This window comes from Dermacentor silvarum, chromosome 1 (assembly GCF_013339745.2).
Source record: "Dermacentor silvarum isolate Dsil-2018 chromosome 1, BIME_Dsil_1.4, whole genome shotgun sequence".
Taxonomy (NCBI): Eukaryota; Metazoa; Arthropoda; class Arachnida; order Ixodida; family Ixodidae; genus Dermacentor; species Dermacentor silvarum.
Window position 1 is genome coordinate 120,363,809 of NC_051154.1, and position 22,287 is coordinate 120,386,095.

At 44.4% G+C, this 22,287-nt stretch overlaps 2 protein-coding genes across 3 annotated transcripts in view; one reads left to right on the forward strand and one right to left on the reverse strand.

The window, feature by feature from the left end:
- Positions 1–823: 823 nt before the first annotated feature.
- Positions 824–8,688, reverse strand: LOC119435933 (40S ribosomal protein S14). 2 transcript variants are annotated; one of them, XM_037702634.2, is made up of 5 exons: positions 8,630–8,688; positions 8,169–8,321; positions 4,085–4,246; positions 1,956–2,032; positions 824–930 (listed from the first exon to the last, which is right to left on the reverse strand). In XM_037702634.2, exons 2-5 carry the CDS (start codon positions 8,315–8,317, stop codon positions 863–865), a joined length of 456 nt encoding a protein of 151 aa, XP_037558562.1. In that variant the 5' UTR covers positions 8,318–8,321; positions 8,630–8,688; the 3' UTR covers positions 824–862. The 2 variants fall into 2 exon arrangements, with proteins under 2 accessions (XP_037558562.1, XP_049516865.1); XM_049660908.1 differs by having other exon boundaries at positions 8,531–8,640.
- A 220-nt stretch (positions 8,689–8,908) lies between these two features.
- LOC119435932 (pre-mRNA-splicing factor syf1 homolog) overlaps positions 8,909–22,287 on the forward strand; it is a 119,604-nt gene continuing 106,225 nt past the window's right edge. Inside the window, exons 1-3 of the mRNA XM_037702633.2 lie at positions 8,909–9,089; positions 9,166–9,314; positions 9,422–9,545. Coding sequence (XP_037558561.1) covers positions 9,063–9,089; positions 9,166–9,314; positions 9,422–9,545 — 300 coding nt within the window. The 5' untranslated portion in view covers positions 8,909–9,062. The remainder of the gene's footprint in view (positions 9,090–9,165; positions 9,315–9,421; positions 9,546–22,287) is intronic.

A 22,287-nucleotide genomic window follows, 5' to 3' on the forward strand; every position in this document is an offset into this window, starting at 1 on the left:
AATGCTGTCCTTGTTTTACGTAAATGACGCAAGGACGATAACGTTAAATCTAAGAAATAGCTAAGCACTATGAGTCGTTTAGCATACTGTGCGTTATAATAAACTGAAACTTTATTACCAAGGCCCGCATATGGACAGCTGTGCGCAGCAGCGACAAGAGTAGAGGAGATGCGCCCGTATCCTGCTCCCCCCTTCCCGTGCTAAAGCAATTGTCAGCTCTCGCGTTTCTACGGCTACACGGCCTTCACAAATTGTTTATCAATGTGACAAAAGGCAGAGTGGTCCTTTCCGCATCCCTGCGCACGCACTACAGCACTTGCAAATAACTTGCCTCAGCGATCAGTTTTTTTTTGTTGCTAAATTCATCAGCCATACAAGCTCCAAGTACATGCTTGAAATGGCCAAAAACTTTCCTAAATTGTTAATTTCGTTAAATCGAGGTTTGACTAAATAAATCAAGGTATATTGCAACCGAGCCTGAATTTAAGTTTGGTATATGACTACTCCATTTGGCACTTTTTACCAGAATGTATGTAAGAGTGCAAAAAAAAAATAATAATAATAATTCAGCAACACAGATGCTTCATTGTGTTCACAATCATTATATTGAGATTTAACGAAATAGTCAAATGATTGTAGTCAAGATTAGGCACAACTACGACAAAGTATCAAAACTCAACTTGTAAACTTGTGCAAAAGTACCACCGTGCAAGCCCCAAAAGCTGCTCGTGTATGTACATTCATGTATACTAAATTAACACCCCAATACTCGCAAAAATTGTGCGTTCATGTGCACTAACTTTGCGAACACAGGCACATAACCCAGGAGCTGGAAAAAATCTTTACTGCGCCACTGTTTACATTACAGACGCCTTCCTCTGCGGCCACCTTTCCTGCGCGTGCCATCAGATGGAATGGGTGTCACATCCTCTGCAAGAGAGCACATAAGAAGTTCAGCAAAGGATCTTTTTGCCTGAATAATAAAACTTTACTCCTGCATACTATCTTAGTGCAACGACATAATTATCTGCACCACTAAACACATGGAAATCTTTATTCGACAGTTTTTGGCAGCACGCCTAACACTGGCGTTTGACTAGTGTCTAGAATTTGCGTGCAGCTGGAAGTTCAACAGACTTGAAACAATTTCCCATAGGAATGTTAAAGGCAAATATTAAGTCAAGCTAGAATGATAGATTGCCCGTGCTTTCATGCAGAGCTGTGCTGGTTTTGCTGGGTCACGAAACTCGTTAACAGCAAGTAGCAGAGAATGCCGTGTTGATAAGTTGTGGATGCCCGAGCAGTCTACCCCACTTGACCAAGAGCAACTGCGGGGGTGAATCCAACACTCTGTCTTGGTTCGGTTTCTCAAGGGCCACACGTTTGTGTATTGTGCAAAACATAGCTCCATCTGTCGGGCACAGTTTCTCTCACCGACGGCAGTAAAGGGCGGCGATGGCGCATGCATCACCGAAACTCAATTATGATAATTCTTGAGACGTTAGGTATGAAGTACCTCAAAAACCCCTCTTTTCTTTTAATCAGTTCTGCATCAGAAATCTGCAATCAATAATGTGAAACAAAATTCAGGCACCTGAAGCAGATATAGTGGGCCTGCAAAATTAAGCAGTAAATTTAATAATTATGCTACACTAGCTACACAAATGCTGCTTCAGAGGTGGTTTGTGTGCTCTTGACGGTCGCAATTTGTACACGCAAGTAGGGGCGCAGCAAATGCATAACAAAAGTGTGTATAACCTATACAGGGTGTTTCATTTTAGCTGCACCAAATTTTTAAAAATTGCCTGTGGCAGATAGCACAAGTCAGATTTGTCGCCGTGGTTGCCCCCACTAGTTTGTACGAATGTCGCTACACTTGTTGCATCTGCCAAAAATTTTCTCCCCTTTACTTCTCCCAGAAAGTTGGCAAGATTGCCATTTAAGTATCTACTCACCAATACGCCCAATCTTCATGTCTGAACGTGCCAGTGCTCTCAGTGCAGACTGTGCTCCAGGTCCAGGAGTTTTGGTCCTAAACATAGTATGACAGAAGTTTTGGACATTTCCATTGCAGAAGTACTTTTAGGTGGACCACAATTCCTTACATTTTTTTCCCTTCAAATAATGAGCAACAATATTTACTCACGAAAATGTACAATAAAGTCAGTTCTGCAATCTTGCTCACACGAACATGACTAGACCACCACAATCACAAGTTATTAATTAGCAAGCTTTGCAAAGAATCTTCTGCCGTCTATAGTAACATAACGTGAAAAATTGACTGCCAATGCAGAGGAGCTACAATGATGAATTAGTGATGCCAGCAAACAAGAAACTTAGTTTACTGTACACTAATTTGACACCGGTTAACTTAATCCTGACCGAAGATCCTAGCTGGTGCTTATACATTTCTATGGGCCAATATGTTATTTCAATCTTGAAATTGGCCATGTGCCTAATTGTTATTTAACCACAATCATGACTGCAATGATTGCAGCGTCTGTCATGGTGGCACTAGGAGGGGGGTGTGTTCAACAGCATTTACAGCTAAAAACTCAAGATTTTCAAACTGCCTTGTGCAGATTTCAAAGCAAAGCAAAAGCTCACAATAAATTACATTTACTCAAGAAATATGTTCTGAAAACTGCCCGAGTGTTAAAATAGGATAAGAAACCCCAGTCTTGGTGCTCAATATGGCCAACCATCGGAGCCAGTATTATCACAAGATTGCGACAGAATGAACAAGTTCTTGCATAGTATTGCAACGATGCGCGACATGCAGGCATTAAGTAAAAACGCTCGTTCAATAGATAAACTAGTAAACAATCGATTTTTCGGATATGCCCGATAATTCTACACTTTCACGGCACTACCATTAAGCGAATGAATAAGAATGCCCGAAAGTTCAGATGCTCAAACTCTGCATCGTTCAATTCTACGGACTTTTTTTGCCGTGAATGCACGTTTGAAACGGCATTAATCGAAACCACCACCACCACCATTTGCACAAGTGCTCTCACTGGCCGATCTGCTGGCAGCCGTAGCAACGCTAGGCCTAGCTGATTCGACTTTCACTACCAAGCTTCCTGCTGCTCGATGCCACGTTTTTCATCGAAAGACTTCGCTGCTGTCAGAAATTGCGCTGACTCCCCCTTTGTAATTTTCATAACTTCGAAACGTGAAAAAAAAAAAAAAAAAAAGGCAAAGCACGTTCAATTTATGAGGTCATTCAGCAATTCCACCCGTACGCCTCAGACGAGTCAGCAAAGATATGGCAGGATCGTTTCTAATGGACTGTCTTGGTTAGGACAGGTTTTACACGAGGCCACCAGATGCCGCCCTGTACGCCGTTGCCTTTACGTCTGCATTCTTATGCATTAAACCCTTTCAACAGACGCACACAGAGCGTCCTGCAAAGTGCTTAACTTAGGTGAGGCATAGAGCACTATACTGCCAACTCTATTAAGCGCAAATAAAGCACCATGCTGCGATGGTTAACTGTCGGCATTAGTTTCATCTTATTTCAGATCGCCAATAACTTTTTACAACATCTGATGCACACTCGGGTCGGTCATGAACATACACTGCAAAGCACCATTGGGATGAATATTTGGTGTCAGAACCCAAGCCTGCAAAAGCGTGGACATAACTGACATCCATAAATGTGGAAGACAAATTTTAGTCTAACCTTTTAATTACAAATTGTGGTGGTTCAAGCTGCCTGCTAACAAAACACATTGTTAGCTCGGAACGTCGCAACAAGACGTAAAGGGCACTTAAGAACTTCAACCGTATAACCAAAATTCGCTATGTGACCTGGTGAGCGGCCCTGTTACGACTTCTACAAATAGTCCATCCAGCAATGGGGCACATAAAAAGTTTAAATGTAGGCTTCCAGGAAACGACAGTCAATAAGTGAACAGTCGTTATTGCCCAAAAGACAACGTTGATGTTGCACTCGTCTGACACCTGCTGCCTTAAGGTGAAGGAAGCAAGCTCTAATACAGTGCAATACATTTATGATTTTCCCGGAAAGAAGCGTACAACAGTAAAAGCAAGTGCTTGCTCTCGGCATATGACATACCTGGTTCCCCCCGTGGCACGCAGCTTGATGTGCAGAGCAGTGATGCCCACTTGCTTGCACTTCTCAGCCACATCCTGAGCGGCCAACATGGCAGCATAGGGGGATGCCTCATCACGATCTGCTTTTACCTTCATGCCACCAGTCACTCGTGCAATGGTTTCTCTGCAGCCAGAAACAGGACATTCATCAGAACTGCCTCTAATGTTGGCAGTACATTTAGCCGAGACACATTGAGAAAGTTCAATCCCAATATGCCAATGTCTGCACAGCTCCAATTATTGCTGGAAGGAGCCTACATCAATTGAGTGCAATGCAAATAATTGAGGTTTTAACACCCTAAAGCTACACTGAAGACATGATGGGATGCCAAAATAGATGGCTGTTAATAAACAAGAATGTTGGGTCATATTAAATTTAGCATCCTGCCACCTCGCCATCCACAGATCAGTTATTCTCACTGTACTTTGGCTCAAGACAACACTGAGGGAAATGCGAAGGACGATGTCATTGTGAATTTTAGGAAGAAGTCAGGGGTTTCATTTGCTCCTTTAGAGAAAATTTTATTCCCGCCTCCACGCCTTTTGATCTCGAGTAAGTGCTATGTGGGCTTCTCATCGTACAAGCAATACCCTTCTTACCGTCATCATCAGCCTATCTTTATGTCCACTGCAAGACGAAGGCCTCTCCCTGCGATCTCCAATGACCACTGTCTAGCACTAGCCGATTCCAACTTGCGCCTGCAAATCTCCTAGCTTCATCACCCCACCTAGTTTTCTGCCGTCCTCGACTACGCTTCCCTTCTCTTGGTATCCATTCTGTAACTAATTGTCCACCAGTTATCCATCCTACGCATTACATGGCCTGCCCAGCTCCATTTTTTCCGCTTAATGCCAACTAGAATATCGGCTATTTCCGTTTGTTCTCTGATCCACACCGCTCTCTTCCCATCTCTTAACGTTAGGCCTAACATTTTTCGTTAGATCGCTGTGTGCTGTCCTTAACTTGTTCCCGAGCTTCTTTGTTAACCTCCAAGTTTCTGCCCCATATGTTAGCACCGGTAGAATGCAATGATTGTACACTTTTCAACAACAGTAGTAAGCTCCCAGTCAGGATTTGGCAATGCCTGTCGTATGCACTCCAACCCAATATTATTCTTCTGTAAATTTCTTTCTCATGATCAGGGTCCCCTGTGAGTAATTGACCTAGAGAGTAGACTGACTGGCGATCCTGAATTCTTGTTCTCTTGCCAAGCTATTGAACATTATTTTTGTCTTCTGCATGTTAATCTTCAACCTCACTCTTAAATTTTCTCGGTTAAGGTCCTCAATCATTTGTTGTAATTCGTCCCCATTGTTGCCAAAATATTCGCCGTTGATCCTCACTCCTAAGCCTTCCCAGTCTAAGAGCTTGAATACTTCTAAGCATGCAGTGAATAACATTGGAGAGACTGTCTCCTTGCCCGACTCTTGTCTTGACAGGTAGCTGTGGAATCCTTGTAGATATTTGCCAAGATATTCACGTATTCCTTCTGTACTCCTTACCATAGGTTTGACAAAGAGCTCCCCCATACATATTTCCGCTAACCGGGTTAAGAAAAGAGAACCTACCCTCATCTGCACTCCTCCCCTCAGCTTTCGGTGTCAAGCAAAACTTACGTTGTCCCAGCTTCCGGTTCGGAACAGAAGCGATGTCACTGCTAAGTTACTTACTACAGCTGTGTAGAGGTGCGAGCGTGCAACCGTGAAATTTCAAGAAGTGGAACTGTCGTGAGCAATGAATCGGGGAACGGTGGCACACATAGGTTGACACTACTTAGCAAAGGCGGCATGTTGGTGGAGGGGCTTTAGTTTCAGCCACCTGACAACTAGTTCGCTCCTGTGATTCCTCAGATGCATGTTTGGCTGGCTGCTTGCTCAGTGTTTATGAGCAAGTGCTTTATTAAACTACAAAGCATACAATGCAATACTGAAGGCAGTTTTGTAGCAATGCCTATTTGCACTTAGTGGTCAGACCGTCCCTTCGCCCGCGTTTAATATCAATAGGCTGTGAATGGTGGACAACACTGGCACAGGAATGAGCCGAAGGCATCGCTACAAAATAGCAGCCCGACTATGATCCAGAGAGATGCCCGAAAATTGATTGATACCTGTCCACTAGAAATAGTGACCAATCTTCACGATAAAGAGTCATGTGTAGAGGATGACGATGGAATGTCAAGCGACAATGCTGAAGCTTGGCAGGTTACTTCTCGTGCCCACTCGGTGGCTCAGCGCAAGAAAAAAAATGTTCGCAGAACATGGAGGAAAGAAGACCTTTCGGTTGATGACACTGACCTGAATAAATAATCAAATAATAGTGGAATAATAAACAGTGACTTATGTCTTCTTCCAAGCCGCAACTGCTTGGCATTCCATGTGAAGTAGGACCACAGATGCCCAATGTTGCTCTGGAGCAAGACCTCATTATGCAGCCATGAAAAAACTTTTTTTTCTGACAGCATAATTCGCATATTTTGTCCGTCCTTTATGCATGCTAAACTTTCTGTGATGCTCCATATTGAAATAAAGTTTTGGGCATCAAAGGGTTAAAAAAGCCTGTACTCAGCCGGGAAGTCGCAGGCATTACAGCATGTACACTTTTGACAAAGAGGGAACTGAAATTAAGAAATATAAAAACTCCCACAAGGAAGCTCTCATATTGAGCCGATTGTGGCAGATGTGGCTGTACCTTGTGACTAAGCCGATATTTTGATGTGTGATTGGTGACCAATAATGTCTGAAAACAAACTTAGGCACACACAGACTAAACTACATTGTTATGTTGCCTAATCACTTAGTATGATCTGCCAGTCTGAGCTGTTGCCAGATGTGCTCAAGGAAAAAGTGGAAGGTGTAGCAGTTCTAGCAATCCATATTAATCCCTGTGCTTTTAGTAGAGAGCTTTCTTTGGAAGCAGTGTTCCTGTATCAAGAAGTGACAGTACACCCCCATACTTCACTGTGGCACTCTGATTGGCGAGTCACTGTATTGCTTCATGATATACGAACACGTCCAAAGAATTCAGTCGACCTAAAGCGCATGGATTTGTGGATAGTGCTGGAATGAAAAGACCCTTTGCACTTTTTTCTTTCACGGGCATGTTGCAGCTCACATTGAATACAGCAGCACATAATGGTTCAAAAATAATGGTAGTATATAACCGATTACAAAAGGCTATATGAACCCATCGCAAGACGCTTTGCTAGGATGTGCAAGCAAAGGAATATCTTCCATGGAAAAGCTTGCTTTTAAAATGTCACTTGAAGGTGGAACCTTCAGGTGACATGCGAAACAATTTATATTTATAAGCAATTTCAATTTGTTGAACTAGCAGTGCAAAATTAAACAAGCCACAGCTAGAAGGCCAGACTTATGAGCTTGGTAATATTGCACTGAGAATTGCACGATGCTTCCACCTTCCCCATTTTAGCATTATTGCACACAACACAATGGCCCCAGCGCCTGCCACTCACTGCTAATGCCAAAACCCGAATGAGTCTAGCTTAGAAACATGAAAAGTGCACACCTAGTAACGCATTGAACAGGCAGCATGCGCATGCATGAAGCTTTGTCAAGCATACACACAAAATGTAGGACCCACTGGCATTACCAAAGCATTTTTTTTTGTACAGTTCTGTCAGTTCCGACTATGACGACAGCTAAGACGGAATGTAACGTTCCGACAACTGCCTAATTAAATCACAGAACTTTTACCTCGTGCAACGCATTTCCTCACGTTACACTCTCACGCTTGCCGTACGATAAATGAAGTGCAACCTGCACACGAGCTACACTAATGATGTGCACGTGGTTACGCGATCATTGCTATGTCAGTGTGTCGGAAGGCATCGAGGACCCCACAGGCTTCATCTTGAGCACAACGGAGCAGACGAGCTTTCCAGTTGCTACTGTAGCACCGTCATGACACCCGGCGACCATGTGAAGGTCGGGTAGAAAACCTACCCATGCGGCGCCGGGCTCTTGGCAGTGCAAATATCGCCCCCCTTCATCAACCCTATCTGTAGAAGACGTGATCGGTCACTCACCTGCCTGAGAGATCCGTAACATGAACGAAGGTGTCGTTGAAGCTGGCGTATATATGCGCCACGCCAAAAACATTTTCATTGCCGATGGCTTGCGGTCCCAGAGAGACGATTGGCTGTTCTTCCTTCTGCTTCCCTTTGCGTGGAGCCATAGTGCTACAACAAAAAAAATATTTTACTGCTTAGGAAAAAGCCGCAACAGAGAGTCTTCTAGACTGCAAATGATTAAGCAAATTACAAATGAAGCGATCTGTAGACAACTCCAAATGGACACAATAGCAGCAGCAACACGAAGTGCCGATTAATAGGTGCTTGTTATGGTAGCAAATCGCGCATCGGCCACAAAATCGACAAACGACAAATACCTTAAGATTGCTATTTATCGGAAGCAGCAATTAAAACCCAACTAACAGACAGATAAATTTCGATTCACATGGATTGGCAGTGAACAGTAACTGACATACCTGCTGCTGCAATGGCGAGGACCGAAAAGGGCCTGTCGAGTGTAGCTCCTTCTGGTAGTGAAAGAGGAAACAACAGATGGCAGCACAAACGAAAAATTTTACCCCAGTATGACAACAAAAATATAAAAAGAATTTATCTCAACGCTTAATGTATTTTTAGTTAGCATATAATTGTAATAGTTTTTTATTATAAATGCGGTTAAAATTCTGCTTTGAGTGCACAAAGTTTATGAGGTGTTGTATATAGTTGGCTGAAACTGGCGAAAACCGGCATTGAATACAAACGCACATGAGGCGCGATCCGCGTAGCTGCAACGTAAATTGAACTAGTGTAACTGTTCTGAATTGAGATTTTGTGTTTTGCCGTGTCGGTGGTTTTCATCACACCCATGCTTGAACTTAGTACTAAAGAGACAGAAACCGTCAGCCGACAATGAAAAGCACCAAGGATATCGTATTTGTAAGAGCAGTTCAGACATTATTTCCTTTTTAGTTTACAACACCTGTGAATTTACTAACGCTGCTGTGTATTTCAGGAGGAAGACGATCTCCCCTACGAGGAAGAGATCATTCGGAACCCGTTCTCTGTCAAGCACTGGATACGCTACATTGACTACAAGAAAGACCAACCAAAGCATGTTATCAATTTGATCTGCGAAAGAGCTTTACGAGAGCTTCCCGGCAGGTGTGACAACGTTCTCGTTGCTTTTGGTTGTGTTCAGGCAAATTTTAATTTACATTACGAGCATGTTTAACGAAATGTCATAATACTGCCTTCAAAATATCTTGCAGCTACAAGCTTTGGTACAACTATTTGAAACTAAGAAGGCAACAAGTCAGAGATCTCTGCATAACTGACCCTGAGTATGAGGATGTCAACAGTGCTTTTGAGCGATCGTTGGTTTTCATGCATAAGGTGAGTACTGCAAACATGCAGCCTCTACTGTATTGCCATTTTCACGAATCATGCTAGTTGCTTTGGGGTCTTCGATGAGGGTGGAATGCAAAAACGCTCTTGTTGTACCGTGCATTTGGCGCACGTTAAAGAACCCCAAGTGGTCAAAATTAATCCGGAGTCCTCCACTACGGTGTGCGTCATAATCATATCTTGGTTTTGACACGTAAAATCCCAAATTATTTTTTTCTCGTCTTATTCTCCTCATGTTATTAAAATTATGGGGTTTTACGTGCCACAACCACGATCTGATTATGAGGCACGCCGTAGTGGGGGACTCCGGAAATTTGGACCACCTGGGGTTCTTTAACGTGCACCTAAATCTAAGTACACGGGTGTTTTCGCATTTCGCCCCCATCGAAATGCGGCCGCCGTGGCCTCCTCATGTTATTGGAGTAACAGAAATTAATTTGAATTCCAACATGTACGATTCTAAAATTACCCCACCTGGCTTTACCGTTGGCCATTGCAACATAAATCATAGCAGATGTGGTGATGTTGCGGTCTTGTGGTCTGATCTTAACTTTTCTGTGCTCCATGACCCTAATGATAATAGAGTCTGTATGGTGCATAGTTTCCTTTTCTAAATGCTCTGTATACAATTGGTGTAATGTACTGCACCCCAGGGACTACTGATGAATTTTTGCATTCCTTATTAAATGAATTCGGCGTGAGCAATGTTTATTTTCTTCAAAGCTTAGGTGACTTCAGTGCACCTTCTATTTCATGGCTTTTGTCCTTGGTATCTGGTAATGATTCCTTAATTTATAAATGAACTGTTGAATATTACCCTCTCGTGCAACCTGGTGCAAGTTGTTAATACTAGGGCCTCTTCAATTCTTGTTTCTTAGCAGAGTTCTTGTTGACAATGCTTGTACCTGTGATGTCATCGATAGAACATCCAACCATACGGCTGTTCTGGTTTCTGTCAATATTTATGTTCCTAAAACTAAATTTGCTTATTGTACATTTTGTGATTTCTCTAGGGCAGATGATCAATCTATTACATATTTTCTTGCCGATTCTCTTGATGTATTTGAACACCTCAGTGTTTCAGAAGATGTAAACACTCTGGTCCAGTTTTTGCAAAGTACTGTACAATCATGTATTAAGAGCTTTGTTCAACTCAAAACAAAAATGAGAAATGTTGATCTTCCATGGATAACCAGAGATATTGTTCATCTTACCTGTCGCAGTGTTAATTTTTCCTGTCAAAGGTGCACCGGTAATTCTTATGTAATTGTTCAATTTGAGACTACAAAGGAGGAATTTCGACTGAAAACTAATGCAGAAAAGTAGTTTTTCTATGGTATTACTATCTACAAATCTTAAGAAATCTTGGAGCCTAATTTTGCCTGCCATTACTTCATCTAATATGTTTAAGATTATGGTGCATGCACTAGTGATCATAACATAATTGCTATGGCTTTTAACAATCACTTTCATTCAGCCTTTTCTGCAGAATGTTTCAAAATTCCTCCTTACAGCGGTCAGTGGAACTGTTTCATTAATGATATAATTCTATCTCCGCAAGGCATCTTAGGTTTGCTTCTTAATTTAGTTTGTAAAAGGTATTGTGGTTCTAATAACATCCCCAATTCTTTTCTCGTTCGGTATGCGCTTTGGTCTAGCAGGTTGCTCGCAGTGATTTTTCAAAAATTCTTATTAACATCATCTGTTCCTTCAGCCTGAAAAATAGCAAAAGTGATTATGTTGCATAAGTCTAGGAGTAAACACGACCTTTTCAACTACATACCAATTTCAGTAGCCTCTCAATGCAGCAAGTTTGTAGAGCATGTAATCTATAAACACATTATTGAGTTTTTTGAAGCTAACATCATTTTATGTGCTTGTCAACATGGTTTTCGTAGGGAACTAAGTACTATCACTAAATTATCTGAATTTGCACATGATTCCTGTCAATCTCTCAATTTAGGTTTTCAAATTGATACCATATTCATAGGCTTTTCTAAAGCTTTCGATACGGTTGTTGACTCAAAACTTTTGCATAAACTCAAAATATTAAATAACCTTAGCATTGTGAATTGAATATCCTACTTTCTATCTCATAGTTCACAATAGGTCTGTTTCAGTTAATCTAAATTGCCTATCACTGATGTTACTTCTGGAGTTGCGCAGGGTTCAGTATCGGGTCCATTCCTTTTCTTGCAGTACATTAATGATTTACCCGACCATCTTTCATCTAAAATCCAACTTTACACATACCACTGCATCATTTATCAGGCCATTACATGCCATGAGGATCACCTTCTTAATGGTGCCTTTGAATGTTTTTGTACTTGGTGCAATGCTTCGCAAATGAACAATAATTTCAACAAAACCTGTTTGTATGCCCTTTTCAATTTGTGCCTCACAGTTATCTTTTACATACTCGTATGTTTTTCCCCTGCAAAAAGTCTATCTATAAGTACCTGAGTGTTCTATTTATGCCTGATTTATCATGGTCTAAACATACTGATTTAATCTGTACTAAAGCACTTTCTCATCTCTGTTATTTACAATGCACGCTTCACTTAGCTTCAAAGGCTACCAAATTGCTTACCTGGAAGACCTTAGTTTGTCCTATCCTTGAAAATGGCTAGGTAATTTCGAATCTCTGCTTAAAATCATACATACTGAGATTAAAATCTGTTCAAAAGAAAGCTATTCACTTTATGGGCCAGCATTACGATCGCAACTGCTCTCCCTCTTCTAACTTGTCATCTTTGGATCTCGGTACTCTTCATGCACGTCGTCAAGTTGAATGCCTTAAATTTTTTGATACTTTAGTTAACACTAAATGCTACTCATCTTTACATTACATCAAGTTTGCCAAACCTTCTACGACCCTCGGAACATTGTACTGATTTATGCCAGAACTGGAAAATTTAAACATAGCCTCTTCCCTTGTGCAATCGAATTGGGGAATATGTTGCCCGGTGATGTTAGGTCCTTGTCACTTGAAGGAATTTGTAGCTGTATTGGACAGCTGCTGACAATGTGTTTATGTTGACTTAGTATTTCGCTGTTTGTTTTTTCCCACTCCTATGATAATCCTTTCTAGGGTTGCAGCATGTACAAATAAAAATAAATGCCATGGTGTCTCCTTGCGTTGTCATGGCTAAGTGCATGGTGTCACAATTGTTATATTGTGTCCTGCAGAATAGCCATGTGTTCAGCAGTTCTAAAGAAATGTTGATGCCTCTAAACTACTAATCAAATGTGTGAATATAAGTTTTGATTTATGCTTGTAGCCAGCATGTAACCGTAAAGTTTAAAGGTGCTGTGTGCTATACAGTTAGAATTTTGGTGCAAAATTGAAAATGCCTACTTTGAGGCAAAGCAGCGTGCATCACTGGCTATGTCCTCCTGCTTGAAGCCATTAATCCTGAAAGTTGCTAGCTGCTAACAGCATATGCTGTTTGGTCTCTTGCAAAACTTTTCAGTAAGTTTTTGTGAAAGTGTGTGGACGCCTATTGCATCTTAAAGAATGCCATTCAAAAGCATGTCTTTATGCTTTCTATATATTTGTTTTGTCTTCTGTGGCTTGAATTTCAGTGTTATTGTAGTGAATAGAGCTGAAAATATACACATATATATAAGCTAGGGATGTGCGTATATTTGAAATTTGGATATGATTCTAATAGTCTTTGCTATTCAATTTGTATTTCATTTGAGTACTTGCGATCCGAAATTGTTCAATATTTGTTTCTATTCGAATATTAGAGAACACTTATTGGAGTCTACAAGGAGAGAGTGATGCATGTGGTGACTTTAGCAAGTGATTGAGCTGCTGCAGAGTCGCGGTTGTGCAGAGGCACTAGTTCCTGAGTCAACACATAAAACATAACTTTTGTTCAATAATTTCCCGTGATTAAATAAGGGTGCCTCACCTTTATACAGCCTGCAAGCTTGTCTGGATATAGGCAAAGCAATTTATTATTTAGCCACTCTCACCATGCTTACGTTCTTTAAAAAAGATGCTCTTCTCCAACGAAAACATAGTGAGTGCATCTGGTGACATGGTGACAGTTCCCTCCTATGCTGTTACTTGCGATTGCCGGTGTAGCAGCATAACAGACAATCGAGTGAGCCGGAGTGAGTGTCAAAATGTCCCCATGTGACCGCCTTCTGCGTCATGACATCGCAACAAAGTAGAAATGAAACCGAAGCTGGCTGTAGAAAAGCTATTATATTAAATTATTTTGGGCACTCGGAGGCTTTTCAGTGTGTTTTCTAAGGTTTAAAAGGCTGGAAACTTTACTCAACGGCAAAAAATGAACAGTCGAAAATATCATGTCAGTGCTCCTTTAAAGAGTTCCAATGTCTTGCAACTAACAACGGGTACATTTTTCAATGCTGAAAAGTTGCTTAATTGTTCTTTAACTGTGTGCACCACGTATTTAGTGTTCCTTGCCCTGAAGTGAACTGTACTAAGTATATTAATGTTCATGAGGTGCTTACTTAAAGGGACAGACAACTGCTCAGAACATGAATTGAGATAACCCCGCTGATAGAAAGATTGTCTATCGTATTGGCTAGAACGGGCCCTGTTTTTCTCATTAAACGTGGATTTATATTTTTAATTCTTCACTAAAAGTCACGAAAAATTACCTTTGGCACCCCACGCAGCAAAAACATGAACATACTTATGAGGTCTACCACGTGACCTTCTACTAGTGTATGTGGTTCCTGGTCTTTTTATTAGTATTGAAATGCAGTAACATTCTTTCTATTATAAGTTATTTCTAACTTACAATGTGCAGATAGCCTTCGTTTGTAGTGAGCAGAAAAGTGGCGCTGCCTTTGCCTTCATTTTCGATGAGTTGGCTTGGCTCGTCTATCGACAGAATAACAACGCCGGGGGCCAGCCAGCCATGACGTAGGTGTGTACTTCGGAAAAAACGCGGTACAACTATAAGAAAGGCTTGTACAAAAACGCAAACTTATTGTACCACTCTATTTACCTTTAAAAGTGATTGGAAAGGTGACAGTATAGGGGGTTAACCACAGATGCACTCCCTCAGTGAAAGCCGGACGATGGGTGGCTTTCACAATTTGCGAGGCGGGCTATCGGCATCGCTATCACTTTTCAGCATTGCTAGAGGAGGGACTCTTATTGTTTTAGAGGCTGCTCAGATTGAAAAATTCTGCTTACAAAATAAACACACACTTTTGAAAGTAACCGCTGCAGGTGTAAACACTACCAAGGGTCAGCTTGTAGCACCAGCGACATCGACAAGATTGCCCTAGGGCGAGGGCAGGCGATGTCACGAGCGGCACGGGAGCTTAGTTGTCTGGGAACTGAAGAAATAACAGATCAGTTGAGTTCGAGTTTCGGTGCTGGAACAACGTCTTGTTCTCTCTCTCTCTCATGTGCTCTACAATTGGTGACTGCGGATGTCTGGATCGATGCGCAATTTGTGCGTGGTCATGACGCACCACGCAAAAAGGAACTGGAGCCATTTCCAACGCCGACAACGAACGCCAGCAAGCCTCGACCAACACGGCAGCCGCTGAGCTCGCTTCCACCGCTGCGGCAGTCTCGAACGTCATCCGCCTGGCAAAATGTTGGGAGCAGAACCCCACGGCGTGGTTCATCCAAGCTGAGGTCCGTTTCAAACTCTCGCGGATAACGTCGCCGACTCCCAAGTACCTCCTTGTGGTCAACACGCTTCCAGCGGGCCGCCATCGACAACATTGCTGACCTTCTCCTTTCATTCACGCACAGCCTCCCAGCGTCGCCTTATGATGCAATCAAGGCCGCTATACTGGATCGTACAGCCATGCCGGAAGGTTCACGAATACAACAGCTACTCTAATTCGAACAGCTGGGCAATCAGCGGCCAAGCCAGCTACTGCGCCGAATCCTTAACCTCGGCGCATGTGCTTCCACCACGGACAACGGCGTCGTACATGAGCCATTTCTTCAGCGCTTGCCCACCCAAGTCCAGATGGTGCTGGCCACTGCTTCAACCCAGGATCTGTCAGAGCTCGCTGCATTGGCCGACAAGGTGGTGGCAGTTGCCAATCCACTTCCTCTGGTTGCAGCTTTTATGTCGGCGTCATCGTTGCACACTGCGCATTGTTCACCTCCAAACCTGCCAGAGACAGCATCGACAACATTCCCTTTTGCCGAGCTGTGCGATAGACTGGACGAGCTCCTGGTTGCGACCACTCGTAGGAACATTTCTCCTCATTCCTGTTGTGATCGCCAATCTCCATCTTGTCAATGCAGTCCATCCGGTAAGCGCCAGCACTACAGGGCAGCAGATTAGCCAGCCATCTGCTGGTATCACCACCGTTTTGGTGCGCAAGCACGTTGCTGCCTTCTTCCTTGCACTTGGTTGGGAAACCGCTCGGCCGACCACTAATGGCGACAAGAGGTCTTCCTTGTCGCTTCTTCTACATCATCGATAAGATCACTGAGCAACACTTCCTGATCAACATGGGTGCACAGGTTTGCATTCTACCTGCTAAACGAGCAGATCGCACAGCTGCTTCCATTCTGTACTTGCAAGCCGTGAATGGAACTCGAATTCCAGTATTTCAACAACGCTTGGTCACACTTAACCTGGGCCTGCGAAGAGCGTTCCGATGGTTGTTCATGGTTGCCGACGTCAGTTCTGCCAATATCGGTGCTGGTTTCCTCACCGACCATAGCCTCGTTGTAGACATCAAATGACGTCTCCTGGTCGCGACAACTTGTCTCTCTGTGCATGGCAGTGCTGCGCCGCAAACCACAGATTCAGCGCTCTTTTAAGCTACAGTTTCCAGTGGACACCTTCGTGGCTTTGTTAGGAGAATTTCTCAATCACCGCGCCGCCCAACTGGAAAAAAACCTGTCTGCCACGACGTACGACACTACTTCATCACTTCCGGGCCTCCTGCATTTTTCCGGCCACGTCGACTTGCTCTGGACAAGCTCAAAGTTGCACGTGGAGAGTTCGAGCACATGTTGGAATGAGGCATTATTCGGCCGTCCGCCAATAACTGGGCAGCTCCACTCCACATGGTGCCTAAGAAATCGGATGACTGAAGGCCATGTGGAGATTACACATGTCTGAATACTAAGACTATTCCGGATCGGTATCCTTTGCCCAACATACAAGATTACACCATCGCTCTGCACGGTGCCAACTTCTTTTAAAAGATTGACGTCCGTGCCTACCACCTAATTCCTGTGGCTGAGCAAGACATACCTAAGACGGCCATTACAAGGCCATTCGGACTCTTCGAGTTTCTGCGAATGCCGTTTGGTCTAAGGAACGCCGCCCAGTTATTCTAACGTTCTATTGACAAGGTAACGAGTGGGCTACCCTTAGTCTTTGCCTACGTCGACGACTTGTTAGTAGCGAGCAAATCCGTCAAAGATCGTTTACAAAATGTGTCATTTTAGCGACTTTAAGCGGCGATAATCAGCGAGACCGGCAGAAGTACTCTCAAGTGCACTAAGCACTCTCCTGTGCAAGAGTCGTCTAATGCGATGTTCCCTTCAGGACGATATACGACCGTATTATAGTGTTCTTGTGCGATATAGCTAGAAATGCAGGAGGCTTATCTGCTGACACCCTCAGCTGTGTGAACGTCGTTGCACAACCTGCACGTCCTGCGACACTCGCCGCACATCAAGTTAATGATCCTGAGCTCCTTCATCTGTACACGTCCAAAACAGCACTGCGGTTGGGCGATATCCTGCTTGATGGTGTCACACTTGTCTGCGACACTTCTACAGGCACACCGAGACCATTTGTCCCCAGCACGTTATGCAAGCAGCTTTTCGGCACACTGCACCAGCTTGCTCACCCCGGTGTTCGTGGCACACAGCGCCGTATTTCGTTGCGCTACGTATGACCCCGGATGAACACCGATGTACGCGACTAGGTACATGCATGTGCACCCTGCCAACGTGCAAAAGTTCATCGGTATCCTGTTCCTCCAGCACACTAGTTTCTTCAACCTGATCATCGTTACTCCTACCACCGTGTCTGGGATTTCGCTACATGCTTACCTCTATCAACAGGTTTACCCGTTGGCCAGAAGCAACACCACTCAAGACAGCTCTGCTGCAACTGTCGTGGCAGCTTTTGTCACAACATGGGTTGCCCACTTCGGATGCCCTACCAAAGTTGTTACTGAAGAGGACAGCAATTCGAGTTCGCTCTCTTTCAAGCGCTCTTGCGTTTGCTTGGCACGAATTGTCTGTGCACAGCCGCCTACCATCGCCAAAGCAATGGCCTCGTGGAATGCTTTCATCACCATCTCAAATCAGCACTGACTGCTCATGGCACACCACGCCATCACTGGTTCTTCTGGGTATCCGGTGCGCCTTGAAGTCGAAGATCGGGTGCTCGAGCACGGAGCTCGTCTGCGGTACTATGCTCCGTCTGCCCAATGACTTTTTTTCACCACAACCACCTTCGGCTGCTCTGTCTACTCATAAATATGTGCACCTTCTTCGCGACCTCTTCTCGGATTTAAAACCCTGTCCGACGCGTCCAGTTCCAGCGCGCACACCTTACGTTTCAAGGGACCTTGCCAACGCAACCCACGTCATCATGCGCTATGGACCCATTACGACCTGCTCTCCACTCGCACTACCTCGAACCCTTTCTCGTACTGGAGAAAGGGTTCGAGGCCCCAGACGTCTCCTCTCCGGTCGGTGCTCACACTACTTCAGTCCGCTGAGTTTCATGGAGCTGCTGATATCGTTTGCAGACCATGCTGTTCTCTAGAAGGGGAGCTATGTAGCACCAGTGACATCGACGTGATTGCCTTAGGAAAGAAGACTAGGTCAGGCAATGCCACAAGCGGCGCGGGAGCTTAGTTGGCTAGGAACCGAAGACATAAAAGATAGTTGAGTTTGAGTTCTGGTGCTGGAACTACGTCTTGTTGTCTCTCTCTCATGTGCTCTACAAGCTAATTGCTGCAAGAGAGCCACTGTCCAGCCGTAAGAACGGTGTAGACTGCTATCTCCCTATTAGCTCGTCATTGTGTCATATGTGAGAGCAAAGGCGCAATGTCAGAGGCGGAGTCTGGCAGGGTGGTGCGACATCGTGAGCAGGATACTGCGAACGGAGCGGTTATTAAGGCGAAAGCTTTATATGCCTCATCGTTCAGTCGACCTTTAATGTCCTTGAGCGAAAACTGTGTCGTCGAGGCGAAATCGTACCGAAATGGCCGATGGCTTAGAGAGTAAAGACACGATGCTGGGTTGGTGTAGTGACTTACTGCACCAACTCAGCATCGTGGCTTACCTATATGCAAACGCTCACACAACAATTTTGATGGTGTGTGGGTCACCGTCGCCATCGTGTTCTATGAGTAAGCTAAGTAAAAACATGTAAAAAAATGCTCGGATTGATGTCATATTTCTCGGTGATTTACTACACCAACCTGGCATCGTGTCTTACCTATATGCAAATGCTCACGCAGCAATTTTGATGGTGTGTGAGTCATTGTCATCGTCTTCTATGAGTAAGCAAATTAGACTAAGCGAATTAATGGGGTCATTCTTTAATGCATTGGCACTTGGGCTTTCACCTTCAAGTCATCTTAGGGATAACATGAGAGACCTCGTGAATTTTTTCCCGATTGGCCAATGATGACTACCTGTTTCCCACGTGATCTGGGGAAGACATATTTAAGTGTGGTGTGTGCTATCCCAGTCTTATTTAGCATGCTCCTCCAGAATCATGCAGTTTATGCTGCGAGGACGATGTATCTGCATGCTATATAATAAGTACTGTGCTCTGTACTTCAGCCAGTACTAGTATGCCATTGTACATAAACAAGTTTACCTTCCCATGTAAGTAATCCCCTGTTTTATTCCTTCAACCTCCCGACCCCGTACTCATCAGCAAGGAAGCAACTCTCGCCGTGAAAGTTCGGACGACGGCATGGGCCCACTTGGCCTCCATGCGTTGCCCTGGTAGCATAGGCCAGCTACCCTTTTCGAGATGCTTTGGTGGCATAGCCTAGAGCGCGACCCCCAAATCTTGCAGCACATTAAAGAACCCCAGGTGGTCAAAATTCGTCCTCCACTATGGTGTTCCTCATGATCATCTTGAGGTTTTTGCTCATAAAACCTGAGAAATTACATTTTTTGCTTATTTTACTGAGTGACTGTTTTTTAGTGACTTGCATCTAGGTTACGGTTTAGCCTCTTCAGTCGGGAAGTACGATGCACTGTCAATAAATGTGTCAAAGTCACAATTTTATTCCACGGCTCTGCATACTCTCTTGAAAGAAACAGAAGATGGTATGAAGATCCTTTCTGCATTTTCTAGTAAGTTCTTGTAAATGCAGAATAAATAAATTTCGACTTAGTGGACAGTCAGTAATGTCGCATTTTAAAAATTTGAGTGTATTTCATTTGAATTCATTTAAATTGCTGGCCCAAACCATGTATACAAGTTAATTATTAACTGCAGGAATAACGAAAAACTACACTACACCATTGCTGACAGAGCACGGCATGTCGTGCATTTCATCAAACATGGTAGTGTCTTTAATGAAGGTATCATATTGTAACGGATACGAAAGGCAGGCACAAAAAGAGAGAAGAGAACGAAGAGCTCGAGAGGCCGGACTGCGCTATGATCACGCTCCGATCATCGCCCATCTCCTGTAAAATAAAACAGTTTCCTCACAACTCTTCGTAACAGTTGTGATGGAAGGTGCGGGGTAATCGACACCCGAAGACGGAGGCTGAACCACAAGTTCTTCGATGGAGCCGTCGCCTTGCTGGACTCCCACCGAATACACGGGAGTTGAACATGTCCTACGACGCAGACGAACAATGGCCTATTCCAACTGCTGCGCCAACCAGTTCCGTTCAGCAACTGAGAGATGCGCGTCCCTTTGCTGGAAGACCGGATGAAGACGTCGAGGAATGGCTCATCCATTATCACCGGGTGAGTGCCGCCAACAAGTGGAACTGCGCTTCTCGGCTATCGAACGTCGTGTTCTTTCTAACGCATACTGCGTTGATGTGGTTCGACAATCATGAGGAAACGTTAACGACATGGGGCAGATTTGTTTCTGAAATCAAAGAGCGATTCGGCGACTCCGCGACGAAAAAGAAAAGGGCAGAACAGACGCTACTGCAACGCGCGCAAGTGCCAGGCGAAACCTGCACAACCTACATTGAGGCAGTAATAAAACTGTGTAGGATGGTAGATTCTAGAATGTCTGAGGAAGACAAAGTCGGGCACATTCTAAAAGGAATTGCTGAGGATGTTTACAGTTTCCTCATCGCAAAAGACACCCTGGCTTCCGTCGCCAACATCATTCAGCACTGTCGCACTTTCGAACAGCTGAAGACGAGGCGCATCACGCCGAAGTTTGGCAGGCTAGCCAATGTGACGACAGTTGCAAGCGTAGAGAGCAACCAGCCCCTCGATCTTGCAGCAACGATCCGACAAATAGTTCGGGAAGAACTCAGAATGCACGCGCAAGTGACACCCCCAGGCACTCATAGCTTCCGCTTACCACCAGATTTCGAGCCAAACGTGGCATCCTTCTCCCCGTATACTGCGGCAAGGGGCATTGAGGATTATGAACTCGTGCCCCGACAGCAGCCATGTCTCTACGGCGGAGGCCCTACTTATGACGCTCAGCCACAACGAGAGCAGCCGTGTTTTTACCCCCGAAGCCCTGTGACTTCTGTGAGGCCACGCCAAGAACAGCACCAACCCTACTACCACGATGTGGCTTATAATCGATATAATGGATTTCAGCTAGCAGCAGATACACATTATTTACATGACAACGAACTTTCTTGCCGCCCGCAGCATGCTAGCATTCGCTTCGAGGAAGATGCTGTCAACAGTGACCCTCCCGTGTGCTACAACTGCGGTTCCACAGGCCATAATTCTCGGTATTGTTGCCAAGGCCGTCAATCACGAAGGACACCACCGATGTTCTCGCCACCCGGAACCCGTACTTCATATGACTTGCGGACGACCGATTTGCTTCCAATGGACCGCTTCTCGCGCGCGACCAGACGCAGCGATTCGCCAGCATCTGAGCGCAGTTTGACGCCACCAAATAACCGTCCCCGTCGCTCTCCGTCCCCTCGGCGCCGTTCTTCCTCACCACCGCCGGGAAACTAGCATCCGCGGCCAATGGAGGTGAGGTCGCCGGATGGTCTTTGGAAGAAATACCTTTGCCTGTTGTGATGCACAAAAACAAAGTGAATGTGTTGATTGACGGAATACCGACCATGGCGTTAGTTGATACTGGAGCAACTGTGTCTGTGATGAGCCTCGCTTTCAAAAACCGTCTAGGCCACAAAGTTATGTTTTCTTGGAATGATGGTATTACCTTTCGTGGAGTAGGCGGCGAGTGGCTTCATCCCCTTGGTGTTTGTGCTGTGAGTGTTTTGTTGGCTGGGGAAAGTGTTTGTGTCGGAATTCCTTGTTCTTTCTCGTTGTTCACACAATGTTATTCTTGGTATCGATTTTCTTAAACAATGCGGTGCTTCCATGGACTGTGGTTGTGGTGAAATATCGTTAAACAAGTCATTTATATCAGCACGTCCCGAATAAAGCTCGCGTGGTGAAGGCAGAGACACAGACACACTCAATGTTCTTGATGAAGTGATTGCACCATCGTGGTGCCTGATGCCCGTTCGTGTTTTTACAAATACTGTTGACGCTGATTGTGTTGACTTTGTCGTTAGGCCTCTCCGCATAAACTG